The sequence below is a fragment of the Balaenoptera musculus genome, chromosome 4, assembly GCF_009873245.2.
Source record: "Balaenoptera musculus isolate JJ_BM4_2016_0621 chromosome 4, mBalMus1.pri.v3, whole genome shotgun sequence".
Taxonomy (NCBI): Eukaryota; Metazoa; Chordata; class Mammalia; order Artiodactyla; family Balaenopteridae; genus Balaenoptera; species Balaenoptera musculus.
Window position 1 is genome coordinate 10,965,868 of NC_045788.1, and position 10,546 is coordinate 10,976,413.

At 55.9% G+C, this 10,546-nt stretch overlaps 1 protein-coding gene across 1 annotated transcript in view; it reads left to right on the forward strand.

Moving 5' to 3' along the window:
• COLQ (collagen like tail subunit of asymmetric acetylcholinesterase) overlaps positions 1-5,596 on the forward strand; it is a 73,887-nt gene extending 68,291 nt beyond the window's left edge. Inside the window, exons 14-17 of the mRNA XM_036849542.1 lie at positions 414-533; positions 869-989; positions 2,354-2,456; positions 4,161-5,596. Coding sequence (XP_036705437.1) covers positions 414-533; positions 869-989; positions 2,354-2,456; positions 4,161-4,230 — 414 coding nt within the window. The 3' untranslated portion in view covers positions 4,231-5,596. The remainder of the gene's footprint in view (positions 1-413; positions 534-868; positions 990-2,353; positions 2,457-4,160) is intronic.
• Positions 5,597-10,546: the final 4,950 nt, after the last annotated feature.

Sequence of the window (10,546 nt, forward strand, 5' to 3'; positions counted from 1 at the left end):
CTTCGTTGCGGCACACGGGATCTTCGTTGCGGTGCGCAGGCTTAGTTGCCCCACGGCATGTGGGATCCTAGTTCCCCAAACAGGGATCGAACCTGCGTCCCCTGCATTGGAAGGCGGATTCTTAACCACTGGACCACCAGGGAAGTCCCCAAGTCTTTGTAACATTTTAAATGTTATAAATTTTAAACCACGGTAGATATTTTTATTTCAAACTCAGACATTAGGAACTGGATTGGGACGATGTGGGAATCAAGACATTGGTCCCCACTTCAGGAGGGATGCAGGAGTGTAATAGCAAACCCCCCTTCTCACTGATCACCAGCCCAAGGTCAGGGACTGTTTCCTCCTCTGGCTCTTCCCCCGCCCTCCGTAGAAGTGTTTCCTGGAATCCTCACCAATGTTTCCTCTGGCAGATATTTGTGGTCAACAACCAGGAAGAGCTTGAGAGATTGAACACCCAAAATGCCATTGCCTTCCGCAGAGACCAGAGGTCTCTGTACTTCAAGGACAGCCTTGGCTGGCTCCCCATCCAGGTACTGGGCACTCAGCACACACCCCATCAGCAGAGGGACGCATCTCCAAAGGAAGGAGAGGCCTGGCGCAGAGCTTTCCATGAAAGTCTGAGCGCCCTCCCTCAGCCCGCCTCCGAGAGCTCTCCATGCCCCGGCTCCCCACATGGAGCTCTGCTCTGGGCCAAGGCTCCAGACAGGCTCCCAGCCCCGCACAGCCTTCCTGCCAACCACAGAGCTCTGGCTACAGGGGAGGAGTGCCCTTCCCCCACTGCCCTGCCCCCGCCCAGAGCCTCTGTCCCCGGTGCCCGGCTACCTGTCCCACTGTACCAGTAACCGTGCTGTGTTTCTCTGGCCAGCTGACGCCTTTCTACCCTGTGGACTACCCCGTAGACCACCGCGGCTCCTGCGGGGATGGGGTCCTGCAGCCGGGGGAGGAGTGTGATGACGGGAACGGCGATGTGGGTGACGACTGCATCCGTGAGTGGCCCCAGCTTGAACCGCCGCCGCGTGGGGTCAGGCCAAGCCCCGGACACCAGCTGTGCTGGTTTGGGACAGTTCTAGAGCCAGAGCTGGGCTGCTGGGGGGACGACCCTCCCCACTCAGGCCAAACATGAGCCCTCCCACCGTCCAAGCATGGCGATGGGGTTGCTGTCAAGGATCTTGGCCCCAGAGAAGCCACCGGGCCCTCCCTTTCTTTTGAATCCTACTTCTTGGCGAAACCCACGTTCTAATCCAAATTCTTATCAAAAGATAAAGGTGATGCAGGACTGAGAGGCAGACGGGAGAAGGCAAGAATCTGAATCAGGACTCACTTTTAGCAGACAGAGTCCTCATAGCAGAGCTCTGTTTAGGGGAACGGGCGGCTGGGCTACCTTCAGGCTTATGGATGCTACCGGGACAGGCAGGCAGCATAGGGCTGAAGCGTCGCTTTTCTTTCTTCTTTTTTTTAAAAAAATCAAGTGACAAAAGCAGGAGGTGAGGTGGAAAGCATGAGCTTTAGATTCAGATAGAGTTCGGACGCAGGCTCTGGAAGCCACTGAGTCACCCTCAGGCTCAGAGAGGAGGCCACACGGTGAGTGGGGTGATGGAGGGCCTCACTTTCCCCAACTGAAAAATGGGTACGACTGCACCGAACGCTCAAGCCTTTAGATTCTGTGAGATTCTGCGAGCTGACGTGCGCATCGATTGTCTGGGTGCCGTGAGGGCTCGACATCCCTTCACTGCATTATTTTTAAAGTCCTGCTGTGAGAAGCCGGGGTTGGGGACGTGTAGGTGCAAAGGCGGGTTCCTCGCCAGCAAGGAGCTCAGAGGAGGATGAGAGCGCGCAGGGGCAGGCGCGGGATGAAGCGTCTGGTTCTCTCCACGTAGCTGCACTTCCCGTGACAGGGCCTGGGCGGTGATTCCTAGGATGCTGGCTCTGCCTGGAGTCCCCCTGCCCCTCGTGGAGGTGACACAGCAGGAAGGAACTAATAGGGTCTCAAAGCCCTGTAAAAATGAGGGTGGGTTCATACTCCTGGCCCCTCCCCTGGTGTGAGAGCAGAGACCCCGTGGAAGACGGTCTGGCTCCCGAGGGACGCAGGAAGCTCCCTGCAGACAGACAAGTGCCACCAAGGCTGTGACGTGCCCGGTGCTCCCCGTCTCCCTACCCTTACCTCGCGGGAACCCACGGTGGTCCTGCGACGGAAACTGTCCTCCCGTGGCATTGGGATCTGAAGCTTTGTGGACATCCCTGCAGGAGGGTTCAGGCTCTGTGGGGTGGGGGGGGGCTCCTTCAGGCCACATGGTCCCGTCAGGCTGTCCCCCACCCCCCTCTCAGGGCTTCACCTCCTGTGTCCCCTCAGGCTGTCGCCGGGCCTACTGTGGAGATGGTCACCGGCACAGGGGCGTGGAGGACTGTGACGGCTCTGACTTCGGCCACCTGACCTGCGAGACCTATCTCCCCGGGTAGGGACCACCTCGCGGGCTGCGACCACACCCCGGCCTCCCTCTCTCCTGCCTATTCCTCTTTCCTTCACAAATATTCCTGAATGCCTCCTGTGTTCCTGGGGCTTTCTGGACTCTGAGGTATGGTGACACAGAACTCATGCATGGTCCCTGCTCTCGTGGGGGGACAGTGCTAAACACAGAAACCCACACACCACTCAGAGCAGTCGCCCGCCCCCAGCTCCGCCTGGGCCCCGGGCTGCAGTTCACTGTGGCCCCTGGATGAGCAGCTTCATCCCCCGTTGCTCCCGTGACCACACTGGTCTCCTGGGAGTGGGCCTGCCCCGGAGGGGGGCCAGTGGAGGGGGGAGGTATCTGGGCATTTCAGAGAATCTAAGCATCTGTAACCTGAATTCTCTGGAACCACCGGGCAGGCCTGTGGGTACACATGAGATCCCACCAGCCTTAGTATCTAACTTTGGTGGCTCCAAGCTCCTCTCAGAAAACCCCAGGAATGTAGTCTTCCCTTCAAGCACCCCCTGCAGTTGTTTCTGAGACCCCTCAGTGGGTGTTCATGTGGCTCAGTATCCTGAGTGTCCTGGCCTCCACGAGGACATCTCCCAAGCCCGCTGAGGGCCTCTGCCCTGTGAGGCACAATCCCATGCCCAGAATGGGGTCTCCTGGGCTCCGTTCCCCCAGTCCTCACAGGACCAGAGTTGCGTAGCTTGTAGGGAAGGTAGGGAGGCCGCTCCTCTCCCAGTCCACATCCTGCTTCTCCCTTGGCCCCAGAGTGGATCCCTGGTTCCTCAGGAGTCCATCTGTCCAGCCGTTCCCTCCGCCCCACTCCTCTGTAGGCTTGGACCCAGGCCCTCGGCAGGGCTGGGGGACAGACACAAGGCCTGTCTCTCTCCTCCAAGGGGGTCTCCTCAATGTCCACCCCCAAACGCAGAGCAACAAATCAAACTAGGCTGGGGGAGCTCAAACCCCAAACTCCAAGCACTGTAGGCTGGGCCAGGACCCCACTGCATCTGTGTGTCTGTGTGCACTGCCCCTCCCTGAAGTAGAGAGGCTCCTGCCAGGCCCCAGCCGAAGGGTTGGCGGAAGGAGACCACTGGGTGTAGACCATCGGACCTGGGCTACAGGGACACGTGGAGCCCAGGGTTTACCCCCTGCTCTCTGTGGTTACTCTCTTAATCCCGAGAAGCCTCAGGGGATGCTTGCGAATGTGGGCGTGGTGTATCAATACAACACAGTCTCGGAATTAGCGCTTGGGCTTACAGATGTGTAGCCTGTGCTCTCCAATATGGTAGCCCTCGGCCACATGTAGCTATTTAAATAAAGTTAAATATCCGACTCTTTAGTCACACTAACCTTATTTCAAGAGTTCAATAGCCACATATGGCCAGTGGCTGCCACAGAAATAGTGCAGTGTGGTCTACTGGACAGCGCTGGAGAAAGGGCCAATTCTCTCTGAGGGGCTGCGTGCAGAACCAGGCTACCTACCAACCCCTTTCCCCCAGATCCCTCAGATGGACTCAAGGGGAGAAGCCCCAGAGGCCTGGACTCAGCTGCCCCAAGCCCCTCACCTTGGAGCCCCTCACCCTTAGGAGGGCAGCAGTAGGGCGGCTCTCGGATAAGGTTTGACCAGAGTCCCGAGAGGCGGCCTTTGAGAACGTGGCTGTGTCCTTGGGGCTCCTGCCCACTGCCCCGTGTCTGCCCCCTCAGGTCGTACGGAGACCTGCGGTGCACCCCATACTGCTACATCGACTCCACGCCCTGTCGCTACTTCACCTGAGGGCCACTGGGAGGAGGCGGCTGCACCCACGGAACTGGCAGCAGCTTCTCCACCCTTGGCAGACTGACCTCGCCCCATCCTGGTCCGGTTTCCACCACCTTCATGCAACAGAAACAAGGACAAACTCTTGCTGCTAAGATGTGCTTTTAACGCAGTCCGACTGGAAGAACCTAGGACCACTGCATCCTGTCTTAACCCCGAGTACCGGGCCTCCTCCACACGCCCATCGCGACCCTCCGGCCAGACCGCCGGCCTGAGGGGCCCTCCCTTCCGAATATCGTGGACTTGGCTTTGCACTGTTAGGCACACAGACTGTTGGAGTTTGCTCCCGTCTGCTGGGGGCATCTGGGGCGTAGGCCTCTTGGCTCCTCTGACCTCTGGAAATGCGGGCATTCTCACCCGGCAGCTGGCCAGGGCTCCCCGAGCCTGGGAACCACAGAGCAGGGAAGTGGGCCTGTTCTTTGGGGGTGGCCCCCAGATCTGGGCCCAACTAGGGACCCCCCCCCCCCGCCCCGCAGCTGGCCACAGCCCAGCGCTGCCTCATGTGGATGCGGCTTCCCCAGGCAGAGCCCCAACTGTGAATAAGTACTGAGACCGCCACCAAATCCTGGGGTGCTGGGGTGCTTGCCGTGTAGACGAAAGCAGAGCAGTGGCCTTCTTTTCAACGTTTCCCGAAGGGGCTGCTCTTGGAGCTTCCCAATCCCCGGCACCATCCTGACCTCCTGGCTCTGCGCACTTGGACCTCCGTCCTGTGAATGTCTCTCGTGTCCATTTCTCCTTCAGGACATTCGCTAGCAGGCCGGCCACTGGTGTTTCCTGAGTCCTTAGGAAACTGCCGCCTGGTTTCCCGTCTGGGCCCGATTGAGTACATGCTCCGGGCAGAGACGGCATCTGTCCTGGGCGCCAGCTCCTGGCTGCCTGCTGACTCCCGTGAGCCCTGTGACCTCCCTCCCTGTCTTCGTGGTGCATAGTCTTGTCCTCGTGTGCGTGCGCCCGAGCCCCCGTTTCTACAGGATTGTTAGCCCTGCGTGTCTGTGAGCTGCCTTTCATCACCATATTTCCTGAGTGAGGCTTAGCTTTGTTTGGGAAAGACGTCTTCCCCATGGCAGACCTCAGGTGGGATTTGCCCATTTGCTACCAGATGGAGGGACACTCCTGGGCCTGTGTACAAGGCCTGCGTCTTGGGCACTTGGCATTGTGCTGGTGGCCTGTCGTGGGCGAATCAGCCCTGGGGTGGGTGGACACGTGGGTCAGTCTGGTTCCTTCCGCCTCTACTGCAAGTCCTGGGCTGACGTTCCATGGCCCACGTCTGTCCCATGTGAAGCCACCACCTTCATCCTGGCATCTCCGGATGGGAAATCAAGAAATAAAGGCAGCGTTCCTCCCTACTGTGGCTCTCTCTTCCCCGGGGGTTTGGGGCTGGTGTCCCAGAACTGCTGGATGGGATAAGGGCTCTGAAATCCAGTCTGCTTCCAGACTCGACAGAGGGTTCTAGAATGGGAAGTAGTCCTGCTCCCTCAGGGACGAGGGAGGAAACTGAGGTCCAAGGTCACCAAGCCGGGTCTTGCTCACCCCCAGCCTTGCTTTATGATCTTGCATAGGACAGAATGGAGATCTAGTACTGCCCTTGGACCTGGCCAGGAGTGGCCCAGTCCTGGGTCCCACTCCTTGGAGGGCACTACTCTGGCCTTCCTCTGGCCATGACCCTCCCCACGGGGCCACAGTGACACTTGCACACCCCATGTTGCAGGTCCCATGAAACCCTAACTCTCCACCTGAGTGGTCCTGAGCCTGCTTCCGGGGCCGCACAGCCCTCTCTCCACGCCTGTCCTCCTGACTGTGGCTCGCACACACCTGTAAGCGTGAGGGGTGGCCAGGGACAAGCTGTTTGCAGGGGTGGTAGATGGAGCTTGGAGATACAGGCCGCACATCCCGGCGTGAGATGGGCCAGGGGCAGGGAGGCCCGCTCTCCTGGTGCTGCCACAGAAAACTTTGAGGAACCTAAAAATTCCAGTCTTCATGAAAGTGTAAGCAGAACCTATTTAATGCGTAACAGTTTGTCAGTTTGATCCTAATGTAAATACTCAGACATTTCGCGTGGGAGCCAGCATCTGTGCTCTTGTCCCTGGACCCCGCAGTATTAGAGGGGGGCCCGCCTCCAGCTATTTCTAGGGAGTGTTCTGAAAGGCTCAGGAAATGAAAGGATTCAAGGTCACATGTGTTGAGACTATATATAGTAATAGTCATTCTCCCCCTTCAGCATTCTGAAATGAAAAGATGAAAGATCAGGGAAGGTGGGCCCGTGCCTCCCCTGAAACGTTAACTCCCCGGCGTAGGGAGCAGCTTTGCCAGGAGCACGGGCACCTGTCAGGAGGCCAGGCAGCTGCAGAAACACCTCCTGGGATCATCTGCTGGTGGGAGCCCCCTTACCTGTTCATACTTGGTTCATCACTTCCCACAGCCTCAGTTTCCTCACCTGAGAGACTTGAGACAGAGGCTGAATTTTCTTCCAACTCTAACCGCTGGTGAGTGTGGATTCTGCCCTCCAGCTGTGACAGGGTATGTCCTTGGAGGGGTGATGGATTCCTTTGGCTACTCTCAAGCTGTCACATGGCATGGCTGAGAATATGACAGGGCCTTCAGATATTGTCACCAAAGGAGGCAGTGTCAGTCCAGATGCTTTTGTTGGCAAGTAGCAGAAAATCCAACTTAAATATGATATAAACCATAGGGTAGAACTTATTGGCTCATATAACTCATAAGTTCCAGGAGTGGAGTGGCGATCAGGCAAGGTTCAATCAAGGCTTCCTCTCCATTTCTCGGCTTGATTTAGCCTCTCAGCTATTTGCATCTCTCCTGTTAATTCAGTCCTTAGGGTGGTCACAAGCTGACTACTACAGTTTCAGGCTTACATCTGGACCTTGTAACGTCCACAGGAAGAGAGAACATCTATTCCAGTGGCTCTCAAGAAGTTTTTTTCACCCCCCAGGAGTCCCCAGCAGATCTTGCCTTGAGCCTTGTTGGCCTGTTTTGGGTCACATGCCCATTCTTGAACCAGTTCCTGTTGTCAGAACGCTGCCTGCTGATCAGATCACAGCTGGGTTCCTGAACCCAGGGAGGCAGAGGTTTTAAGATTACCCTTAGCCCACCCCCTGGTGATTCGGCAGAAGCGTACAGGCTGTGTGGGGAAGGGGTGGCTGCTGGACCGGATATTGGGGAGCAGGAATGGGGCAAATGTGACAAACTTGTAAGCAAAGTAAGGTCTCTGAAGGGATCTTGGTAACTAAGATATAGGAACCAGTGCCTGGGAAGACAGTAGGACAAAGTTTCTGAGCGTCTTGGGGCAGACACATGCCCCAAGGTAGGCATCACCCTAATAGGTAGGGGTGTGGAGGGCACATATGGGTCAGATTGCTTAAGACTCTCCAAACCTCATTATAATCAATGGACCAGCTTACACCCCAGTGACTGCTTTACTTGGGTTGTCTGCCCCAGCCCTCCCCTGCAGTGGAGTGAACCAATTTAAATTTTCAACGAAACGCAGATCTTCCATTTGTGTGGTAGCAACGGGCTCACACACAGCTCGAGGGCCCTGGCGATGCACCCAGGAGATTACTACACTAGAGCAGCCCAGGTACCACCATGGGCACAGAGGCTCCAGGGTGTGGGCTGGTCCCCCACCCGCATATTCATTCTTAACCATTCTGGGAGGGGTGCAAACCACACAAGAGTGATGAGTTAAGGATTCCCCATCCCACCTCATCCAACCCGCCCGCCCAAGAAACAGAGGAAGAGGACTCACACTGCCTGTATCAGAGGGGCTTTCTCTCTGGTGGCTCACTTGAGCTCCTTTCAGCCCCAGGCAGCGGACTTTTAGACGAGTCTCCGAGAAACCTCACCAAAGAAAGGAAGCAGCTATTTCCCCTGTCCTCTCTTCCCCCTGCCCCACTCCCTTCACAGGAAGGTAAAGGGGCCCACGTCACAGTGAACTTCTGCCCCCAGTAACTTCTTCAAAGGCAACGATGAATTTTGTCTTTGATATTCCAACCCATACACAGAACCACACTCCATGGGTGCCCCACCCCAAGTCACCCTCATCCAACACCTACCTAGATGGGAAGTTCAAGGCAGTCATCGTGGTCATGGGTCATCACTTGAGGCTCACCAAGGGTGTTGTGTCCTGGAGCAGTGGTTCTCAAGCTTTAGGGTTCATCAGAATGACCCGGAGGGCTCGTCATTTTGACTCAGCAGGTCTGGGGTGGGGTCTGAAAATCTGGGTTTCTAACAAGGCCCCAGGGGATGCTGATGCTGCTAGACCAGGGACCTAAGAGCCTGCTCTGGGGAGACGTCTCACCTGAGAACAACTGCAGAAGACTAGGCAAAAAACAGAGGGAAGACAGTTGGGGACTTCGGGTGGGTGGCTTTTTTATACTTGTCATTAAAGCCGGGGGGAGGTCTGTGTCCCTTCCTCTTGAATCTAGGTGAGCTTCTGACCAACAGAACACTGCGGTGGTGATGCCGTGTGCCTTCTGGGCTAGGTCATAAAAGGCCACGCAGCTTTTCAGGACACCTGTCCTAGGTGGAGGCAGCCAGCGCGTAAGATGGCCTCCCTGAGATGGCCTTGCTACAGAGGCCACGTATGGCCCCAAACGAGCCTGTTTCCAGCCACCCACCATGTGCCAGATATGTGAGGGAGGCCAGCTTGGACTCGCCACGCCTGCCCATCTGCCAACTGAGTGACCTCAGCTGAAGCCACAAGAAGCAGAATTGCCCAGCCAAGCTCTGTCCTAATTCTTAACCAAAAGATTCCGTCAGATCAAATGGTGGTTGTTTCAAGCCACTAAGTTTTGGGGCAGTTTGTCGTTTAGCAATAGGTAACCAGAGTGGTGCTCTGGGTTGGAAAGGGTAGGTTAGCAAACTACACGCAGTGAACAGAGTGAAGTGCCCACCTAGAGGAGCCACTGGCTTGGGCTTGGCGCCCTCTGCAGGAACCACGAACACAAAGCTGTCTTTCTTACCTCTTCCGGACTTTTATCCCTCTGGCCAGGAGAAAAGCCAGAGCCCTGAGGGTCCTTAGTGATCATGCAGCCCAGGGTTCTCAACCAAGGTGGAGAGACATGGGGTCCATGGAGGCAGCAGACTGATTGCAGTAACTGCTCCAATTCCCACACCTCCCGGGATCCAATGAACTTTGCCACGCCTCACATCGATTGCTGGAGTGTACCTGCCCGCCCGCCCCTCGATTCTGAACTTGGCCCTGTGACTCGCTTTGGCCAATGAGATGTCAGCAATTGTGACAGGGGCAGTCTCCTCTCATCTAGCTCCTCTGCCTCTGTTGTGACAACATGCCCAGGCCAGGCTGCTGAGGATGAGAGACATGGAGTCGACCTGAGCTGCCCTAGCTGTGAGGGCTGAGGCCATCCTAAACCAGCTAAACCTGTCAAATCCCAGGCACAGGAAGGAGTCCAGTCAAGACCAGAACTGTCCAGCCACGTCCAGCCTAAACTGCGGAATAAACGCTTATTATGTTAAGCTTTGAGCTTTGGGATGGTTTGTTACACACTCTTGTGGTGGCAATAGTTACCTGAGGATCAACAGTCCCTTAGGTGATGGACATGCACCACCGCTTCCCCACTGAGAGTCCTGGCTCAAGTCTCCCATTTCCAGAGGAAGACATGGGAGCCGGGTGTAGGATAAGCAGCAGAGGATTCCTGGCCTAGTTCTCTGAACGCGTAATTGTCTTCAATCCAAACCTACTGAGCACCCAATAGGTCAAAGACGCCACAGAGAGTTTAAAAGGAACACGGTCACTTCCCACCTAGGGATTTACAGCTATCAGGGCGCCAGGACCACAAGATAGGTGTGGGCATCACTGCATCCAAGGTGCGGAGGGCAAGCAGGAGGCAGGACCAATTCCAGACTGTAAGCGTCGACTGGGGGTCAGAGGTGTACACGTGTCCTTCTGTGCAGCGTGGCATTCCAGGCGGAAGGACTCTAGCGAGCTAAAATGACTAGGATACGTGTCTAGCGATTCAGTTTAACCCCTGCATGGTTCCCAGACCCAAAGCTAAAAGCCTGCCTTTCCAGACCCAGTAAAATGGCCTCAGATGCCATGTGGCTTGCTAAAGCCACCCTTTAGTTTTGAACTTCACACCTTTTAAAACTGAAGTGTACATCCTAACGATCATAAACACCAAATTAAAAGGGAATCAATTTAGATAATTAGGCTTAAGCACAAAGTATTCTTAAAAGAACCCTTCATTTTTCACTGATTCCTAGATTGATCTCTAGTAAGAAAATAAAACCCATCGAGATA